This window comes from Carassius carassius, chromosome 28 (genome assembly GCF_963082965.1).
Source record: "Carassius carassius chromosome 28, fCarCar2.1, whole genome shotgun sequence".
NCBI classification, from domain to species: domain Eukaryota; kingdom Metazoa; phylum Chordata; class Actinopteri; order Cypriniformes; family Cyprinidae; genus Carassius; species Carassius carassius.
This window is the reverse complement of record NC_081782.1, coordinates 9,248,841-9,271,251: the sequence shown is the minus strand read 5'-3', so window position 1 is coordinate 9,271,251 and position 22,411 is coordinate 9,248,841. Positions and strand designations below refer to the sequence as shown.

Below are 22,411 nucleotides of genomic sequence, written 5' to 3'. Positions count from 1 at the left end.
ACTGTTTTAAAAGTATCGAAAAGGCACCAGTATCGGATAAAACCCCATCGATACCCAACCCTAGTTTTAAACCTAAATTAGTTTCTTTCTTCTGTTGAACATAAAAATTATTTGGACGAATGTGGGTAACCAAAGAGTTGCTGGTACACACCGACTTCCATATACATTTTTTCCTACTATCAAAGTCATTGTGGACCAGCAACTGTTTGGTTACCCACATTTTTCAAACTAGCTTCTTTTGAGTTCAGCACAAGAAATAAATTAATTCAAAGTTTGGGACAAAATGAGAGTGAGTAAATAACAAAAATGTATTTTTTGGGTGAGCAGTCCCTTTAATGACAAGCGGCAACATGTTTAGTACTGTCGCTTTAAGAGCTGAAGCTCAGAAGCACGTCAGAACAGCATATTAATTAAATGTTTAACTGGCAAGGCTTTAAAGGAGATGCAAATAATGTACTTTTGTGATTGTGCATAAGTGATGTGTCCCGTAAGTGTAACTCTACTTCTGAGATAACATTTGATGTGAATGTATGTAGCATTGTACAGAATATTGATACAGAGGAGCCAGCACTTGAGCTGATAGAATGTGCGCTGCAGATCATGGAGACATTTTAATTGTCCACCATAAAAATCGTCATATCGCACACCCCTAAACCAAGTATAATTAATCTCACATGCACAAACGAGCACAACGAAATCATTTCACACTATTAGCGGCTGTGTTATGAATATGCAAAACTGTATCACATGTGTGCGACAGTGGTACATGTATTAATTGCACAAACCAGTTTTTTCACTGCATGTGCGGCATACATATTGCACTGTACAGGCCTATATAAATAAATAAATAAACAAATAAATAAATATATCCCATGACAATTCATTAAATAACATTTTAACTTATTTTAAAATCAAAGAAAAGGAAAAAAAATTTACTTGTCACTCAAAATATAAATTCAAATAAAAAAAATACCACAAATTATTCAAACTTGTCACTCAAATAACTGTTAAATCGTTTTAAAGGTCCAACTTAAACTCCAAATTGTTATAAAATTTCATGGTTCTCAATTAAAACACACACACACACACACACAAAATAATTCTATACATTTTTAATTAAATGTCACTCAAAATTGTATTAAATTCTCAGCTACAAAAATTCAGTATCTGAAATAAAAAATATCGGAAAGAAAAAAATTATATCCTACAATGAAACATGTCATTGAAATTGTTATACTGAAAAAAAAAATTAATAAAATATAATAATGGTCCCAGATATACTATCCATTGTTCACTATGATTTTTATATGCTGGTTTCAGCCAATGTGGCTGGAGCACCGAGCGTCACTGCATTTCAACCTGCCCTTTTCCTATTTCAGCCAGAGGTTTCTTTCAGGAGGAAAGAAAACACATTCATTTAAACATTAATCTTAAAAAAATATTTTAAATGTCTCACTCTGCCTTCCCATTACCATCCAGTTGACCAATTCACTTCGGTGGAAGCTGCTGCCACGTAAATTGCTGTATGGCTATTAAACCGGTGACCCCCACGGCACCTCGTTTAGCTGAAGATACCATTAGAGAGAAAAAAAATTAACTAGGAGGACACGGATAAACAAAAAGACAATCCTACATATTCCAACCGGCAAGTAAACAAAAGCGACACAAATCTGCAAGCTGCTATTGTTGCTACACTGTTGTAGGGCATCTCTTCAAAAAAGCATGCTTGGTTTTTAACCCTCTCAGGTCCTCTTGGGGCCCTGGAGAAGCTTTGACATGCCCTGACATTTGTGCTTTTTTCAGTTGCTTATAAACATTTTAGTGGCTAAAGTTTAATAACACTGTAATCAGCACAAACTGGGCTTAAATGGCTGGTCGACGACGGCATTGTTTGGCACTTGGTGTTTACCAGCGGTGTGTTTAATGGCAGCTAGTCTCATTTCCGACCTTGCTGCTCTTAGCTACATCCACAAGGGTTTGAGAATAATAGTGTTTTTTTCCCACTAGGGGCTGAAGCTGGTGCCAAACAGACCCCCTCCACCTTCACTCCAACCCGTCAGTTCTCTCAAACAGTTTAGGCTCTCCAGAGAGCCCTGGCTCCTCCAAAACCCTCTCCGCCCCCTTCGTTCCCATAGATACGGACACTTTGCACTATGGGAGTATTTACAAGAGCGCATACATGCGGGGGCATCGGTGACAGGTGAAGTAGAGAAACAGAAGAAAGTGTGGATCAAAGTTCAGAAGTGTATTTGTTACGTGCAAAAGAAAACACATGTCTTTTTCCAATCGGAGGCCAACTTGACATTTAGAAAGCCTTGGTTTTGTTGACGCACACAATTTGTGATCACCTGTGAACTGTTTTTGACTCTAGGTTGTGAAGTAGATTAAAATAAGCTTAGCTGCTAAACGTGGAAAAAGGAAGATAGATCACTGTGACTTATCAGGCTGTTCTGACGATGTCACAGACGAGAGCATCACAACGCCAAGGAGGACAGGAAGTCCTTTGGGGTTTGTGGGGGGGGGGTTGTTAAGTGAGAGAGAAAGAGGAAAAAAATAACGAAAGGCAACTTATATTTTCACACGTTTCAAAACACAAACACATACGTGAACTCACCTTTAAAATATGATCAATATATATCAGGTTGAAAGATTAATACCATCCACTTTATTTCCAAAACCTGCCCATCTGTGAATGCCGAAAGCCACTTATGCAGCATAAAAGACACAGCGCTGCTCCTCGGCCTCTTCATTCAGCCCACACAATGGCCACTCAAGGCTAAGAATCTCTCTTGTGGCTTTCAGGCTGCTACAGAGGAGGATGCTATACCTGTGAACACTGTAGCATAAAGCTGCTAGCTATAGCTCGGCTCGGCCCGTCTCTCTGTGCATTTGTGGTCTCTGCCTCTTCTCATCTGCTCTTCTCTCTCAGGCTGTCAGTTAAAGCTGTGCTCACCTATATAAAGGCGTTGCTGCTAATGCCACACAAAGACATGGGGATCACAGCTGAATGAAGTCAACGGCCCCAATCTGTCCAAAGACCACCTTTCCTTGTGTCATTTCTCCTTTCTTTATATAATTTTTTAAATGTTATATTTATGTCGATGTAGTGCATTCATTTGATAAAACAATAGAGAAGAGATAGGAAAGAATTGGGAGGAGAGAGGGCAACAGAATCTGCAAATGACCTCGAGGCGAGAATCGGACTTGGGTCGCTGTGAAGGCAGTTGTGTCATATGTCGGTGCACTAACCACTAGGCTATTGACACCAAAATCTCTTTTTGTTTTTATTCTCTACTTCCCTTAGTTACCCCCCCCCCCCCTTCAATCTCCACAGTTTGCTTCTCTCTTCCTTTTATTTCTCATCCTACTCATTTCCTCTCCCAGTTTTTCTTCTCTCTTCTCTCTTCTCCTTTCTCTCCTTTATACTATCCACCTCTTCTGCCTTTATTTTACCCTCCTTTTTCAATCCTTCCCTTATTAGTCCTTTAGGCTCATTATTTCTCTTCTCCTTATCTCATCCCCTCATCTTTCTTGTTTTTATCTCATTTTCTCTCCTCTCTTCATCTCTTCTCCTCCCTTATTTCTCTTCATCCTTATCCTTTTCCTTCACCGTTTCTCCTCCTCTCTTATTATTTCTCATTCAGTCTCCATATTTTACTTCGCACTTACTGCTATTTCTCATATCATACCTTTTTCTACTCTTGCCCTTCATTTCTTTTTATAATCACATTTTTAATCTTCATCTAATTTCTCTTCTCCCCCTCCTGTTTCTCCTTCCTTCTCATTTCTCTTCCCCTCCACCATTTCTCCTTCCTTTTCATTTCTCTTATTCTCTAGCATAATTTTTCATTTTCATCAAACAGTCTCTTCTCTCCTCCACTTAGCTTTCCTTCCCTTCCCTCTTCCCATGTCAATTCTTCTCATTTTCTTCTCTTAAACTCTCATTCTTCTCCTTTACTCTATCAAAGACATTGCTTGATGACTCAAATCACAAATATAGGCCAAAAAACAAAAACCCCAAATCCCTTTATCATTCCACTAAGCTCAGTCTTTCTCAGAAAATAAAGGCTCAGATATAAAATCAGAGAAACATCACTCAGGTGAGCAATAACCTCAAACTCAGTATATCATAAGTCTGAAGATATCATACATTTCTCTCAAGCCTGCAGGCGTGAGTGAACATGACCGAGAAACATTCTAGCCTGCGCATCCAATGGTAAATGTCGGACTAATCAAATAGAGTCGATGGATTGGCTACAGTGGAAATCGCTGCTCTTTTATTGGACCACATTAGCCTTGACCTTCAGGGCTCAAATGAAACGCCCTTGAAGATATAATGCTTTACTGTAACACAGAGCACAAAGGCTCCTGTACTGCTACAGAAAACTCACGCTTCAGAGCGTAACTTTGAACTGCACGACTAATGGCACAGTATAACTGAAGGACATTCATAATAACATTACACACAGATGCAAAGACACAAACAGATACACACACGTAAAACAAATGGGGTCTTACCTCTATGTCTATTTGTAGTTTTATCAAACATAAGCATAGCATCTTCTACCTGTAAGAGAACAGAGAGAAACATTTGTAAAGGAAGAGTGATTTGGTTGAAATTTACACTAGAATAATAATAAAAAATTCAAGACCCACTGTATTTACTTTATCACGTATTAATATGAATTTAACATTGCTTGCTTGAATAATTACTTACAAGATCTACATATTTTAATTATTTTGAATTGAAATATTGTGATTTTTTTCATATTCATTCAAACATTACTAAGCTGAAAGACCAGCTTCAAACAGCCTTAGCTGGTTAGCTTGGTTTCACAGCTTGGTTGACTAGTTTGAGCCTGGCTATCAAAACGGCTATCAAGAAATATGAAATTTCTGGTATTTGAGGTATTCAACAACAACTTTTTTAATATTTTAACATCTTGTGTACTTCAACTTAAATAGATAACTACTGTAGCTGAAAAGCATTTACACACGCGTACAGTTCTGAAAGCTGCTCATGGCCATGTTCTGTGAGGAATGATATCCCTCCACAGGCCCAAGGGTACCATCCTGTCTGACCCTGACAGAGGCCTGTTCATCCTTGAGAAAAACCCTGTCTGGAAGGACATACTTCAGAGTGCATCCAGCAATAGTCTTCTCACTCACACTGCCACAGGTTTTATACATCCCACAGTACATCTGAACCTGCGCTTTTCTGCTTCTTTCACATTACATGCACGCACACCAATAAATGCACAAAAAGTGCATGCCATTACTGGCGTACACATGCTGACGTACACACACACACTCCACTGCTCCTTCCTGAGGTCCCTGAGATCAGCCCTAAAGTACAGGCGGTTGGAAAAACACCTTCCCAGCACAAAAGGAGTCATCAGTCACTCAGCCCCATAGAGAACAATAGAGCTGCGAGCTTCAGAGCTTCCTCATCACCCTCAATCACTTCCAATAAAGATCACACTGACTGGAGCTCTCATAGAGGCCGAGGAAAATCTGTTATACTCCACTATCACTCAATGCATATTTATGTTCTTCTAAAACAGCAACTGTATGTTCAGGGAAAAACATTTTATAAATGACCATTAGAAACATTATATATATATATTTTTTAAGTATGTTTCTTCTGTAAGATTCCGTTTCTTCCACGATAAATAAATTCACCATTAATAAATTAATGTGTATACACATATATATATATATATATATATATATATAGGAAAGAGACAAGAATCATCCCTCACATGTTGTATAAGCATGCTGTTTATTCTTATAAAAAGTCTTTGGGCACCAAATTGGTGGTTTCTTGGTAATACTCAGTTTCTATCTTGCAGTATGTAGTTAAAAAAAATCTTATCAACTAATGAAAATGTTGATGCCAATGTAAATGGATTTTTCTGAGAAACTACTAGCAGCATTAGCAGGGAGATTCTATAAACTGTGTAATATTATAATGCAGCAATATAAACCATCATGCCTGCCTTTCACAATCACAGTGATGTATGTCGGCTCTATAATTATGTTGTCCATGCTGGTGGATGCTAGTTTATAGGCCTGTAGCTGGGGCATATAGTTCGGTCCAGAAAGAGGAGAGTCTCTTGACTACAGCTGCACTAAAGCATGATTGGAGGAGACAGCCCTCGACTCAGGCTCGTATGTAACTGTCTCTCCTTTCTTTCTCACCCCCATTCCATATTTTTCATACAGTAAGAACCTTTGTCACCTGTCTTTGACATATAAAGTCTGAGGCCATTAATGATAAAGCTTCTAATTTGCATTTTTCTAGTTTCTATATATAATATAGCGAAACTGAACATTTGGATAAACATTTAATATAATTGAAAGACAAAATATACAATACATAAAAAACTGAAATTAATGAATAATTTATCATTTCCATACTTAATTTTTTTTATACTATAATAACGGGTCGGCAACCAACAGTGGCACGCAGAGGGATAATCTCTGGCATGCGAGCAATAGGGAAAACTGCATACTGACGTACATTTTGAGGTAATAACGTATCATAGTCACACAACCTGTTAGGAGCTATAAATACTATTAAAGTGCGAGAATTAACTTGCGCTAGTCAGATGATGCACGCATGCACATACTAGGCACTTCAGATCAAAGCCTCAGTGGTCTAAAAGTGCTCGTCAATGTCAAAATGACTGAGATGGCCAATCAAATCAAAGTAGGTGGGGTTTACTGTTCACAGAAGCAGAGCGCGAAGCGTCAGTTCAATGTTAAAGAGAGCGAGGTAAGATGAAGCTGCAAATCATTTAATATTAGTCAACTTTTAATAAAACGTTTTACGATAGAAATGTTAAATGACCGACAGCTATATCCAGTGATGAAAAATTCTCTCAAATATGGCCATTTTGAGAGAGAGAGAGAGAGAGAGAGAGAGGGAGGGAGAGAGATGTGTAAATTGTATGCGTCTGTCTCTCTCTACAAACAATGAAGTGATTTTTCCCCCTTGTTGTTGAGAAATAATGTAGCGATTCAGTATCGATTAATAAAAGTCGCGTGGCAGCGCTGACAAGCTTCTGAATGTTATTTTTTGCACAGCGTACAGTGGTTAACCAGAAAAATTAAAAATGGCACATCATGCTGAAAAGATTGCCGACCCCTGTTGTATAATATAGTAAATTAACTGAAAAGTTAAAAGTTGAAGAAAAAAATTAAGCAAAAATATAATACATTTTTTTAATTAATATGAATATACTTAAATTGTAGGTGTGAAATATTATAAAGAGCACATTTAGCCTATATCATATGTATTGAAAATTTGATTTAAAAACAATGAAATCTCTTACGTATCTGCTTTAGTTTTCCACCTCAATATTTATATTCTCAAAAGCCCTCTAGTTATTCTTGATGACCTAATGCACACCTAACACTTTAGTCCTGCTTTGCTGCCTTCAAACCACTCTGACCCATTCAGCCTTTCAATAGGGGGACAAGTATTCAAGGATAGATTCAGCCTGCCAGCATCCATCAGATAGTGGGATAAGAAGCTCTCGAGGGCACACACACATATACAGACACAGCACAAAGGTGAGCGTGGTCCCAAACCCGGTCTGTGCCTAATCTTAGGTCCGCTCTCTCCTCTGTGAAAGAAAAGCCTGAAGGATAATAGCTGTCTCTTCAGTATGTAAGGGGGCCGGGCGGCCCCCAAAGATAACAGTCCCGCTTTTATATTCACTGGAAGAGATGAGGTAAAAAGCGGTGACTAGATTCATGGAAAAGAACAGAAAGCTCTTCTTAGAGTTCTTCCTATCTAGTAACGCAGCAGGGGGGAGGAAGGGGCATTTTAAGTTCTCTTAGAAGGGTGGCAGAAGGTTCCGGAGAGTCTGTGAGGGTAATGGCGCTTGCATATGCGACAGTGCCGCATTCTAAATGGCCCTGACCTTTACTTGTTAGCTCTTGCGACTCTGAGGGGCCGTGGGACGGCGGGACCCCAGGCTCGTTGTGCACCGATCGATGCGAAACAAGTGGCCTTACAGCGCTCTGATGTGGTGGGGAATTAATTAGCCAACCGCGGCGTCTGGAAGGATGCGGCAGCACACGTTGTAGGATGGCAAATTGTGTGAATTCTCCCCAGGCCCAGAAGGATGGTGCCATTAAAAGCCCCGTGGCACACCCTAGGTGGTCAAGCCCCTTTGCCATTAAACACCATTACTGATAATTGACTGAACAAGTGGCCTTTTTACTGGCCGTCCTTAGCTTGGTCAGTGGCTAATACGCGCTGTGCACCCAGCACAATGAGTAAATGCCACGGTAATGCCTGTTTTATGACAGGCATGGAAGGGGCAGGTCCTGTCCTAGTGTCGATAAAACTGTGTTTAAATGTAGTTTGTGAAAGCCAACTGTAGCTCGCATTGAGATTTATGCTTCTTATTAACAGGGGCCGTACATTCGGCCCCACGAGACACAGGCTTTTATGGGCTTTTATAACTGGACTGTTATGAAGAAAAACACATGGGCGTTGTGACCTCATATTGCCAGAGAACGCAACATGCAGTGGAGTTAACCAGGGGCCAAATACTAACCGACCTCAAAACAACAGGAAAAAACATGATGTTTACAACTGAAGTGAGTCATTTCCATGCTACTAGCGTTACCATAAAAAATGCAAAAACAACAATTGCTTTCTATTTGCCATTGGTCCAGTTGTTTTGGATGCCTAAATATCACATTGAGGGAATAAATCTACAAATGGTTCATTTATTGCTTTCTGAAATAATTATATGCATAAATAAATGAAAAAAAATAATAAATAATAATAATGTTATCTAATTAAAAAGCCCAATATAAAAACAAAGCAAAGCAAATAAATAAATAAATAAAAGGTAAAAAACAAAAACAAAACAATGTTTAGAGAACATTTTGGAGAAATGCTCCCGTTTATGTTTTCTGGATATATTTACAAATAATAAATAAATAAGTTATAAAATAAGAAGCCAAAACAGAAATAAGATAAAAACAACAACATAAAAATGCTTTCCAAAAAAAACATAAAAGCCAAAAAAGTGCATCTATCAAACTGTCCTGAAGCTAATTGGCTAGCTAACTCCTGTAAACCTGGTGCACTCTCAATCGGTGTGTTCCTGTATGGCAGCTGTGCAAAGTAGCTTGACAACATGTTTTTATTTAAGTAAGAAATATAATTGTAAAGTCTGTGGGGCCATTTTTTATTAACTGTGGAAGGTATCAGCGGGAGGACAGGGGGGAATACAAGCCAGCGGAAGCACAGTCAGACAGGGAGAGACTGTTTACATGTAGGTGAGGGATAGAGAGAAGGCAATCCAACACTTGGTTAAATTCACTCAGCCGCCAGGGAGTGGAATCTAACACCTGCCATATCACCGTTCGCTAAATCTCAGACAGTAAGGAAAGAAAAACAGACTCTCCTCTCCTCTCCACCTCTCTCCTTGTGTCAAACTAACATGCGCGCCTGTCACACCATGGCAGATATCCCCAAAACACATGCTGCAAAATATTTAATCAGACGCACTGAAATATTATATCTATAAATATATATCACTGAAATATATATCAGGGGACAAAAGCATCAGTGGGTTTTCTGACTCAAACCATTTACAGAAAGGACAGGCAATAGAAACAGACAATAGCTTCACACAGAGTTTCCAGTGGGGCCTCTAACTGTATTCTTGCTAGGGGTGCTCCGATCACGATCGGCCGATCGTTAATGCGCATCTCATCAGTAAAGCCGGTTCGCTAATCAGCGGTAAATTCCCTCAGGTGCGTGGTTTCACATTGAGCAGCTGTTACTACACAGAGCCGTTGTTAAATGAGAAGATGCGCAAATAAACGCGGAAAATGAACGTGGATTTGCGCAGCTTCTCAGTTAACAATGGCTCTGTGTAGAAATCACGCACCTGATGGAATTTACCGCTGATTAGAGAACTGGCTTTACTGACTAGATGCGCATAACGATCGGCCGATCGTGATCGGAGCACCCCTAATTCTTGCAACAATTTTAAATGGAAATTACATTTAACAAATTAATGTCATATTTCTAGGGGATGCACCGAATATTTGGCAATCAAAATTATTCAGCCGCAAATAGCAAAGAAATCTCTGTTTTGGCTTTGGCCTAATGAGCAAAAAGGCAGAATAATATGTACCGAACTATAACTAACGTGATCAAAAAGAGGCACGCACTAGTGCAGAAAACATGTCGGCAGTGTGAAAGTATTTAAAACTATCAGAGAAAGATGCAGAAATCATTACAAACATGAAGCACTGACAGCAAGAGACTGTTTAGTGCTGCATCACGTGTCTCCGATGAGAAAAAGAGGTGGCTGATGCTGGTGGTTAGGTTACTGTATGATGATCGAAATTGCAAAATTACCTCAAACGATTAGATTAGATTAGATTCAACTTTATTGTCACTGCACATGTAGGTACAAGGCAACGAAATGCAGTTAGCATCTAACCAGAAGTGCAATAAGCAGTAAGTACATAATATACAAGGTCTATAATATGTACAATAACTATACAGATAAGTATTATGGACATAATTTACAGATTTTAAATACTATTAGCATGACATACAGATATGTGTACTATGAACATACTATACAGATGGATTATGTAAAAGTGTATGTACACTATAGGCAGAACTATGAACATATGAACATAATTACACTATTGCAATGGACAGTAAAGTGCATAGAAAATATTTCAGTGTGCAAATGGATTATTCAGTGTTCCTGGATGAACAGACAGTAGTGCAAGTAATAACAAGTTACTGTTTTTTGCTTGTTGTGAATAAATAAATCAAAGATGTAGTGTTGAAGAGGGGGAGAAGTCTGTGTGTGTGGTGTGGGGGGTGTTGAGGGGTGTCAGAGGGCAGAGTTCAGCAAGGAGACAGCTTTAGGGAAAAAGCTGTTCCTGAATCTTGTCCTTGTTCGGAGGCTCCTGAAGCGCCTCCCGGAGGGCAGGAGGTTAAACAGTCCATGGTCAGGGTGAGAGGAGTCCTTGAGAATGCTGCGAGCTCGACATAGACAGCCTCTATAGACAGCCTCTTTCCTCTGGATGTCCTCAAGAGCAGGAAGTGGTGTCCCTGTGATGCGTTGGGTAGTTTTCACCACCCTCTGCAGTAGAGATCAACCAATATGGGTTTTTCTATAGCCGATGCCGATGCCGATGTTTAGAGGTCAGGGTCAGCCGATGGCCGATATGTGCTGCCGATTTTTAGGGCCGATATCTTGAAGTTTACCCCTTCATTTGCATGCTAAAATGTCACACTAATAATAAGTGGATGCACAACATTTCTAAACTTATCATCATTTATTGAGCACTGACTTGAACCATCTCTCGAATCTTAATTTTGTGCACTGCATGATATTAAAATAAAAAATGTATCCAAAGTTAACCAAACAAAATCAATAAACTGACCAAGTATTAAATATATAAAACAGGTAATATATATATATATATTATATATATTTACATAAAAGTTTTAGAGCATTTATCAAGTAGAATTTTTCAAGTTTGTTGGAACATAATTGTAAACTTAAATATACATTTAAATAAATACAATTTTAAAAATAAAAATCTGAAAAATATTTTAAAAATAAATATATAAAAAATAAATAACAGTAGTGCTGCAAACACACTAGCAACCAGCAACATTTGTGTTTGGTATAAATGACACAGAACATCTAAAGTGCATTCTAATTTCAAACTTACATCGCAGTCTGTTCATTATTAAAATAAAGTATAGTCAACCAAACATTTAAAAAGTTACACTGGTCAGTTTAAATAGACCGTAGTATACCTGTCCACTCTGCTGTTATGCACGTTTTTGCTCATGTGAAGAGGATCTTTATAGTCTAGTTTACATTAAATAAATAAAAAATATTATAGTTTAACATTCAGATACATTGCGAATATGGAAACATTTGGATATGTGCAGAACGAGACGTGAGCAATAACCTCCAAATACATCTAGTCAAACCCGCGCTCGCTCGTCCTCGTATGGATCGGATCATTTTTCGGATCAGCAAAAAAAAAAAAAAAAAAGGCCAAGACAAATAAACATACGTTTTGTCTTTTTTTATTAACATTAAATAATTAAATTCAAATATATGAAATCAACTTAAAGTGCACATAATATCTTCTTTTTAACATAATAGCCCGACTTCTCATCTTCCAGTGTGCTGTAATGAAGTGAGCAGTTATCGTCACAGAGCTCTCCATCCCCCTGGACGTCCACCCATCTGTCTTGAGCGCAACAGAGGATGCTCGGGATAGTTCATCCACAACTGTTTTCTTCTCCTGTTCATAAAGATCTGGCACAATATTTTCACTCTAACCTCTTTCCTCATCATTATATCTGATAGGGAATACAAAATGCGCGGGCGGTTCAAGCTCCTCCGTTCCTCCGCTCGCCATGACCACTGAGTGTGGACTAAACATGCGCAACTTTTTTTTTTCATAAATCAATCCGCGGGTCACGTGTGTGCCGAACCGAAGATATTGATCCGAACGGATCACGGATCAATGATGATCCGTTGCACCACTACTATAGTGTGTCATTTGAAAACATTTCAGATGCGTTTTAAAATACAACAACGAGCACCACGAAACCATTTAAAGAGACGCATTCAGCGGTCTTCCTTGACGGGAAACAGTCAACAAAGTAAAATGATCTCCAACGTATGGCGCGCTCTCTTCATTTTATCAAATGATCATAATCACATCTATTCATTTTACAGTCCTGCTACTAGCATTTTATTCAGACTAAAAGCCCTTTAATTCGGGTGAGAAAGCTTTTTTTCCAAGTGGCTTTTGCACATAATAATAATACCGCTGCAGACACATTTTGCAGCATTAAAGTAATTAATTGATCATTAATTAAAAACGACGATCGATCATGGAAATTATTGAATATTGACATCCCTAAATACAAATGAGTTGGATGGAAAACTGGTTATTGTCTGCATCAAACCATGCTTCCGAACAAATGTGATTCACCGCTCTGGGCAGCTCCAGGACAGCTGTCTCTCCGAGCGCGGTGCTGTCAGTGAGCGGGGCGGAGTAGCGTCAGAGACAGTTTACTTTGGTAACGTCACGCTGCAGTGTTTGTTAGAGCTGTCAACTTCTCCACCCCATTTACAGAGTGAAATTCTCTGACTACCTTTATCTTCCAGGACTGCTGTTGAATCTTCCAAAAGTTTTGGCTTGGGGTGCTTCACATGCTGCTGCAGCAGCACTTTCCACCGCACCAATAACACGGGGCTGCCCGCCAACGTGCCTGACTTTAAATCGGCGCTACTACACACGGATATCGGCCGATATATTAAAAAATGACAAATATCGGCCCGATATATCGGCCGGCCGATATATCGGTCGACTTCTACTCTGCAGTGCCTTGCGGTCAGCCACTGAGCAGTTCCCATACCAGACTGTGATGCAACTGGTCAGGATGCTCTCAATCGCACACCGGTAGAAGTTCACCAGGATGGATGAAGACAGCTGGTTCTTCTTCAGTGTCCTGAGGAAGAAAAGGCGCTGGTGAGCTTTCTTGACCAGGCAGGAGGTGTTTGTGGCCCAGGACAGTTCCTCCGAGATGGTGGTTCCCAGGAACTTGAAGCTGGAGACACGTTCAACAACCATCCCGTTAATGTGGATGGGGTCATGCGTGCTTCCTTTCTTCTTCCTGAAGTCCACAATGAGCTCCTTAGTCTTATTGGTGTTAAAGAGCAGGTTATTGTCAGCGCACCATGTGGCCAGGTGCTGTACCTCTTCCCTGTAGGCAGTCTCATCGTTGTCTGTGATGAGCCCAATCATCGTGGTGTCGTCTGCAAACTTAATGATGGAGTTGGATCCATACAAAGGCTTGCAGTCGTGGGTGTAAAGGGAGTAGAGGAATGGGCTCAGCACACAGCCCTGTGGTACGCCAGTGTTAAGTGTGATGGTGGTGGAGTGGGTGTGGCCTGACCGAACATGCAGAGGCCTGTTGGTCAGAAAGTCCATAATCCAGTTGCAGAGGGAGGTGTTAATGTCCAGGTCTCCAAGTTTTGTGGTCAGCTTGGAGAGAATGACGGTGTTAAATGCTGAACTGAAGTCAACAAACAACATCCTAACATACATGTTGTTATGGTCCAGGTGTGTGAGTGCAGAGTGCAGCACTGTGCATACCGCATCCTCTGTGCTCCTATTTCTGCGGTAGGCAAATTGGTGTGGGTCCAGTGTGGGTGGGAGGCAGTCTTTGAGGTGTGCTAGGACCAGTCGCTCGAAGCACTTCATAATGATGGGTGTGAGTGCTACGGGGCGATAGCCATTCAGGCACATTGGGGAGGAGTGTTTCAGTACTGGTACAATGGATGTGGACTTAAAACATGTTGGCACAGTTGCTTGGGTGAGGAACAGGTTGAAAATGTCTGTGAAGACCCCTGCAAGCTGCTCTGCACATGCCCTAAGCACACAGCCAGGAATGCCATCAGGGCCAGCAGCCTTGCGTGCCTTGATCCGGCTCAGTGCAGTGTGGACATCTGTGGAGGTGAGTTTAAGAGGTTGGTGGTCTGCTGAGGGTGTGATCTTGGTGGCCGTCTCCTTGCTGTCGCTGTTGAAGCGAGCATAAAAGTCATTTAGCTCATTAAGGAAGGAGACGTCCATGACCGTTGGAGTGGAGTTGCTTGACTTGTAGTCACTGATGATCTGGATGCCCTGCCACATGCGTCGGGGGTCAGAGTTGGAAAAGTGTTCCTCTAACTTCAGCTTGTAGCAGTACTTGGCCTTTTTGACGGCCCTTTTCAGATTAGCCCTGGATTTACTGTAGGCCTGAGCATCATCTGACCTGAAGGCAGTGTTGCGGGCTTTCAGCAGCAGTCGCACCTCCTTGTTCATCCATGGCTTCTGATTAGGGTATGTTGTTATCTGTTTTTCGGTTGTAACACTGTCAATGGTGGAGTTCATGTGATCCAGTACAGAGGAGGTGTAGATATCAATGTCCGTGTGAGAGCCACAGGCAGCCTGAGAAGCAAACATACTCCAGTCAGTGTGTTGAAACCTGTCTTGACGTAAAGAGTCTGCTCCAGTTGGCCACACTTTGATGGTCCTCACTGATGGCTTCACACGGTTGATGAGGGGTGAATACTTAGGGGTTAGAAACAAAGAAAGGTGATTAGACTGTCCGAGGTGGGGGAGGGGGGTCGCGATGTAAGCTCCATAAATGTTTGTGTATACATGATCCAAAGTTTTGTCTCCTCTGGTGTGGCAGGAAACATGCTGGTGAAATTTGGGGAGCACTGTTTTTAATTTGCAGTGATTAAAATCACCCGCAACAATAAAAGCAGCCTCCGGGTGAGCAGTCTGTTGTTTACTAATGGCTGCATGAAGTTGGTTCAAAGCAAGCTTGGCATTAGCATCCGGTGGAATATAGACTGCGGTTATTATGGTGGAAGTGAACTCCCGTGGCAGATAAAAAGGTCTGCATTTAACCATGAGAAACTCTAGGTTAGCTGAGCAGTGTCTCCCAACAATGACAGTGTTCGTACACCAAGCTTTGTTTAACATAAATGCACAATCCACCACCTCTTGTCTTGCCGGAGTCATCTGCCGTTCTATCTGCCCGGAACGTGTAGCATCTGGCTAGCTCAATAGCATTATTGAGGATGTCGCTGTGTAGCCATGTTTCTGTGAAAAACCATGGCATTGCAGTCCAAAAGTCTCTTACTGTGGGTAATGCGAAGTCGTAACTCATCCATTTTGTTCACCAGTGACCGCACATTAGCGAGGAAAATGCTGGGTAAAGAGAGCCGGAGCGGTGTTAGCTTTAGTTTGACTCTTAGACCTCCGCACTTCCCCCGCCTTTGTTTACGATCTCGACGCCGCCTGCGAGCACTTCCGCCCGGCCGGGTAGAGTGCGTAGCCTCGGGTGTTCTAGCAATCTCAGGGATGATTCGAAGATTGGTGATAAAACTGTTGGAAAAGTCCTCACCGATATCCAAAAGCTCCTGTCGGGTGTATGATGTTAAAGCAAAGCTGTTCAGTACGAACAGACCAGATGAGCAGGAATAATACTGCAAAATTGCAAAAACTGGAGAGACGCTGAGCCTCGCAATGTGTTCACGTTGATGTTGTTGGCATGATCCAAGGAATCTATCAACATCATTCTCATTACAATAAGCTAATGTAAGCAAAAGTTAATAGCATTTTTTTAAAATTTCATTATAACTTCTGAGCACAAGGTGGTGCTGCCCCCAAACTTTTTGAGTAGCATGAGGTTATGGAGCATTGTTATAGTTTTGTAACAATATGTCCCATTTTAAAATAACATATTGTTATAGTTTCGTAACAATATGTCCCATTATAAAATACAGAATTTTAGAACATAATTCAAAATGGCCGACACCCAAAATGGCCGATATGAATTGGCATGATCCACTGAATCTAAAGAGACCAGTTTTGTGATTTTTGGTCAAACAATTTGGGCAGCTGTGGCCTAATGGTTAGAGACTTGGACTAGTTTCCCGAAGGTTGCCGGTTCGAGTCTCGGTGCTGGCAGGAGTTGTAGGTGGGAGGGAGTGAATGAACAGTGCTCTCTTCCACCCTCAATATCCATGGCTGAAGTGCCCTTGAGCAAAGCACTGAACCCCAAGTTGCTCCCCAGGCACTGGATCTATAGCTGCCCACTGCTCCGGGTATGTGTTCATGGTGTGTTCACTTCTCACTGCTGTGTGTGTGCACTTGTATGGGTTAAATATCACGACTTTCAGTTATAAGCAAAAATATGCATTTTTCAAATCTCCTGACCAATAGGGGAGACTGCGCCAGAACACTGTAGGTAGCCTGAGGTCATACTTTATTATAACACACACCAAGTTTGGTTTCAAAACGCCAGACTGTTGTGGAGATATTGCCTCACATTCATTTTAGCGTGATTTTTAGCGTCGAATTCGTTTATGCGTTATTCGAGAACAGTTGGACAAATCAACTTGAATTCCATAGATGATCCGAGTCAAATTTATTGAAAATCAGACTGATGGTCTAGGAGGAGTTCGAAAAAGTAGATTTCCAACATAAATCGAAATGTAATCGTAAATCGCTGCAGGTACCCAGGTCATGCTTGTTACTGTATAACACACACCAAATTTAGTCTCAATATGTCTAACCAGTGCGGAGGTATAGCATCACATGCATTTTTACGTGCTTTTAGTAGAATTCTTACGCGAGTTATTCAAGAATGGTTGGACAATCTCTGGGCACTAGAACATCTAGACATAAAAATCTAGACATTTTCCCCCATTCCATCTCCAGCTTAAACAGCTAACGTATCAATCATTACCTGTGTTCTATAATTCATTTCCGTAAATCATTCTACATCTTTATTGCCTTCTCAAGAATTATGTTAATACATATGCATATCTCTATTATTTATACAGTTCTATATGGAGTAAAAATGCACAAATCTGTGCATAAATCAATATACTGTTTCAGATTCTTTCACATTATTTATTGCTAAGTCTTGCTTAATTTATTTTTTATTTTTGTTCTCATGTCAGATGTGTATGTATGCATGTATGTTTGTATGTACAAGGAGCACCTTAAAAAAAACACAACAAATTGCTTGTGTGTTTGCGCACACCTGGCGAATAAAGCTAATTCTGATTCTAATTCAAATCAATTTGAATTCCATAACTTTTTGCCAGCATGGTCTGGAAATAATATGGTTTAATTCTTGTGACAATCTGTGCAACGGTCTAGGACGAGTTAGAAAAAGTAGGTTTTACAAACAATTACAAATAACGAAAAACTAAACCTTGTGATTTTTGAATTTTGGAGTTCATTCAACTCAGCATGAGCCAAGGATTAATTTCATTTTCTGGCTTACGGTTCAAAAGTTATTATCATAAACATGACTGCAACTCTGGACAAGAGTTAGTGACTACAAATTTGCTAAGGTGACTTTTCTCACTGTCCTCTATCAGTGTGCCAAATTTCACAACTTTCTCGCAAGCGGTTCTATGGGCTGACATAGACTTGCTGTGGAAGAAGAAAATAACACACTAACAGATACAATAGGTGCCTAAGCACCTTCAGTGCTCGGCCCATAATAATAATTACTCAACAACAGCTCTGTTAATACATTTATTATAACATTCACACATGGTGTTCAAAATGGTATCTGTTATATATTCTAATGTTTTAAAAGAATTATCGTCTGCTCAGACAGGCTGCCTTTATTTGTACAGTAAAAATACATGCCTGATTCAAGCCAAAAAATATTATTTTACTAAATTACTAATTTTAAGTTTAATTGTGCTTTGTTGGAATAATGTCTGCTACAATATATATATATATATTTATATAAAAGTTCATTGTTAAGTAAATATTTTTAAATTGTTGTTTTGTAATTGATTTTTTTTTTTTTAAAAGCAGTCAAAACAGTAAAAAGCACATTTTGTCAATTTAATTAATGCAATGGTGAAAAAAAAGGCAAAATAGGTCTAAATGGGGGAAAAATGTGAAAAACCTTGTTCGGTATTCAGTCCAATGTTTCATTTTGTTCGTCTTCGGCCAAAAATATTCATTCCGGTGCATCCCTACATATTTCAATTGTTTTTGTATTTTATAATATATATATATATATATATATAGGTATTTTTAAAAAATATGTAAAATCTGTTGAAAAATAAGTTATACATGCATGCAATTTTATAGCTATAAATACAATATAAATTAAATACAAATTGAACACACCTACATGTAACTTACATATGCTGTACACACACATACTGTATGTACAGTATGCATATGTACTTGTATATATACACATATTTAGACTTTCTGACTTTGTAGAAGCAGCTCATGAGAGACATCCTGCCCTAACAAACAATGTTTCCAACAACTATTTAACATCTTGAGATTCAGCGACAAACACAAACAACCTGCTATATTGACAAAATATGGGGCCAAAAGTGGAAAACCAGACGAAACAGTCCAAGTAAACATGTCTCTGCAGAGGCAGGACACGTAGGTGGCTCAATGGCAAGGTTAGTTACATGAGAGAGAAGTCTGTACGCATCCCAGCACCTCATCATACACGTGCATGCATGTTTATGTGAATGTGATCGAGCAAACAACCACGGCGATCAAAAATAAACAGTGGCGGACGAGGAAATGGATATTCAAAGGCAGGTCTCATTTAGCACCACGGCTGGGTGGAAGGGGAGACGTTTATTTGCATAACGGAATTGGAAGTGACTGTCAGCACCGGCTGCAGAATCTACTCCATCATCTACCACAGACACCCTCCAGCTCACGGCTCCTCGTTTTTTGTTTCCCTTCTCATTTGTTCTTGTGCTTTTCTTTAGCTGGAAAAATCAATGTGTAAGGAGCAGGGCTCTTTTTTCTGGTCAAGGATGATTTATAGAGTTTTGTCGGCTCTAATTTTGAGGAGTCACTTTCTTTTCGTACGTAATTTCGCACTGATCTGGCCGGTCACTGAGTTGAGTGCAATTGCTTGTGGCTGGGTCTTGAGTGCATGTTTCAATCGCTTTTAGCAGTGGTGATTAAATGCGCATTTCTGGGCTATACTCGTGTTGATGGAAAAACAATGCAATTAATGTACACCGAATCAAAACAACCCAATAAAAATAAATAATTGCTTTAAAAATAAGGCTCTCCTGGTGTTCAATGGCAAAAAAAAGTCACACTTTCTGATTATTTTCTGTTCAGATCATATTTTAAATAGTATCTCTGAAAAATGCTAAAAATGCCAACTATCTGTTCTTGCCTGACATTGCCACTTAGATTCTGCAAACAAGTTGCCATCCAGCCACCTGAAGCCATTTAAGAATGAAATCGCAGAGAGCACTGCCTCAAAGGAGACATTTTTCCATGGAATGGGCATTTGTGGTTAAGGTTCACCAATCCATAATTGATGAGAATAGCTGCTCTGATATATCAAAAGCAGTGCGCACAGGTCTAAACCTAATATTTATTTCCTTCTGATGTCAAACGTCTACACCTGCAGCTCTGATAACTCATTCCAGAATCACCCAGGACAAAACACTGGTGTGAAAAGGGAACAAATACATTTGACAAACAACAGGCCCTTCATGAGGTGGGGGATCACTGCACTGTTTTTGCAGGGTGGATAAGCAGTGATTTTAGTTCCAGCGGTGCTGGAGCTCGCCGCTCATGCGGCAAATCTGTTTTCAGCGACTTTCGGGACCGTGGACATCTACATAAAAGGCAAAAGAACAACACAAAGAGACAAAAAACCAACACCTGCAGCTCAGGACGCTAAACTCCAGACAACCTCCCCAAAATCCACGGTCCGGACATCACTCATCCCGGCAGATTACTCCATGCCATTATCGACTCATCATCACTTTGCCGTTGTCACGCTGACGAGGCGTGATGTAAATGTATGTAAATCCACACTCTTAACTGACAGTCTAAAGATGAGGAACAGATGAGATTAGGTGCAGAGGATCGCTTTGCACAGGAAGCCCCCCGATAAGCTCATTATGCCCTTAAAAGGTTTAATTATCAGAGCCATTGCATATGAACATTGCGTATAGAGCTTTGGACTGAAAATCCTGTGTAAATCCTGGCATCTAGCAGTGTCTGTCAGAACAGACCAAAAAATCAAGAACCAGAAAAAAAAAAATCACAAATCATTTACTAGACACTAATTATTGCATGAAAGCAAAGGTTGACCAATTTGTGTCTAATGTGTTGTGACCTTGAGGAACATTGTGATGCTTTCAGAGTAAAACATTATTCTTGTCAAATCCACAACACATCTGATATACTGTAGGGATGTAACCGTATGAAAATTCCTTATCATGATTATAGTGACCAAAATTATTATCTGAAAACTGCTTTATGATGGACATTATTTATCGTGAGTTGTTCGAATGACAGTAATCTAATACGGTTTTACTGATGATTAAAATATGAAACCGTAATTCTGTGGGGAATTTTATCATGATTTATCATCAAACCAGTAATCGTTACATCCCTAATATACTGCAAATCAATAAAATGACACATTTACTCAGATACTTAGAGGCGAGGTGTGTAATTTCTGTATGATTAAACAGAGCTGAAAAAATTACTGGTTTCAAACAGGCTACAAGAAACCTCACCGTCTGTCATTGGTTGGGCAAACAAACAGTCCCACCCCAAACTCACGCCATTGGTTGACCCAGTGTTTCTGTGTCAAGTTAATTAGGATGCTCAAACGTGATCAGTCTGAAAATGGCTTACTTGTAGCTGACTTTGCATATTAAGCTGGGATTGCAAAAGTTAGAAAAATTTATTTCAAATATTTATATAGTATCTTGACCGACACATTCAGGTAAATGAGTGTTTTGAGCACTAAAATCAGCATGCAACAGTTGAGAAATTGTATAAAAAATAAATAATTTCATGAAATAAATGCTTATTTGGGGTCAACTGAAAATATATATACAATCTGAATTATTTTTATAATTATCACTGTATACAATTAACATAAAAGTCACGCATATCTCATTAACATTTCTCATGTTCTTCTATCGCTAACCCCTAGATGGTAATGATTCAAGACAGTATCACTTCAGCGAGAACCCCTGAATAGGATATTTTAATAGCAGATGACATCAAGACTCTGTATCAGAGGGCTCCAGTTGATTCAGTGGCATTGAGAGTTGTCAACAGGGCGGCTCGGCTCTCAGGCACTGAACATGACTCACTGTCTCTTCTGGTGTGGCACTGCAGGTGACCTAATCTGATCTGGAAACATGACCCCTATGCCCTTTCTATGGCCCAGAAAACACTGAAGCAGATCTTCTTTTTATTAACAACTTTAGGGGCGGCGAGGATACATCAGCGATAATGGCCTAAGAACTCTCTGGAACAAGTATCAGATTTAAGCTGCCAGATACTAGAGAAAAACGCAACCTTCTCACAGTGCTGTGAAGTAAAATACCTTTCTTTAAGTGATCCACTGCTTTATTTATGGTTTAAAAGATGCTTTAGAGTAAATAAAAATAGTTTGAACAGAACTTTGCTTGTTCCGGTACAATTTATTTCCTGCAGGCATGGAAATGCGCAATTTTAAAAATCATGAAAATCTCGCAAATAATGCGAGATTTGGAGTGTGCAAACACTGTCAATGTGTGGTGCACTTGAGAAGGTGACAACAGGGGGCTTGGCACAGATTGCTGGCTCCTGTATGAGTGCTCAGGGAAACAATGCTTCTACTGCATATCAACTACCTCTTAACACAACTGCAGTGACAGCACTGAAGAGTTGCAATAATCCAAAAAGCTGCAAAAATACAACGGACTACACATTTAGGCTTCCTGTTCCTGTCTCACGAGAGCATCTCTGATATAAGTGATCTACAGACTGCCAC

At 39.9% G+C, this 22,411-nt stretch overlaps 1 protein-coding gene across 11 annotated transcripts in view; it reads right to left on the bottom strand.

Moving 5' to 3' along the window:
- Positions 1-22,411, bottom strand: part of msi2b (musashi RNA-binding protein 2b) — a 277,421-nt gene that overhangs the window by 110,760 nt on the left and 144,250 nt on the right. For all 11 annotated transcript variants that reach the window (XM_059514191.1, XM_059514189.1, XM_059514190.1 and 8 more), the window contains one exon: positions 4,519-4,567. In XM_059514191.1, coding sequence (XP_059370174.1) covers positions 4,519-4,567 — 49 coding nt within the window. The remainder of the gene's footprint in view (positions 1-4,518; positions 4,568-22,411) is intronic.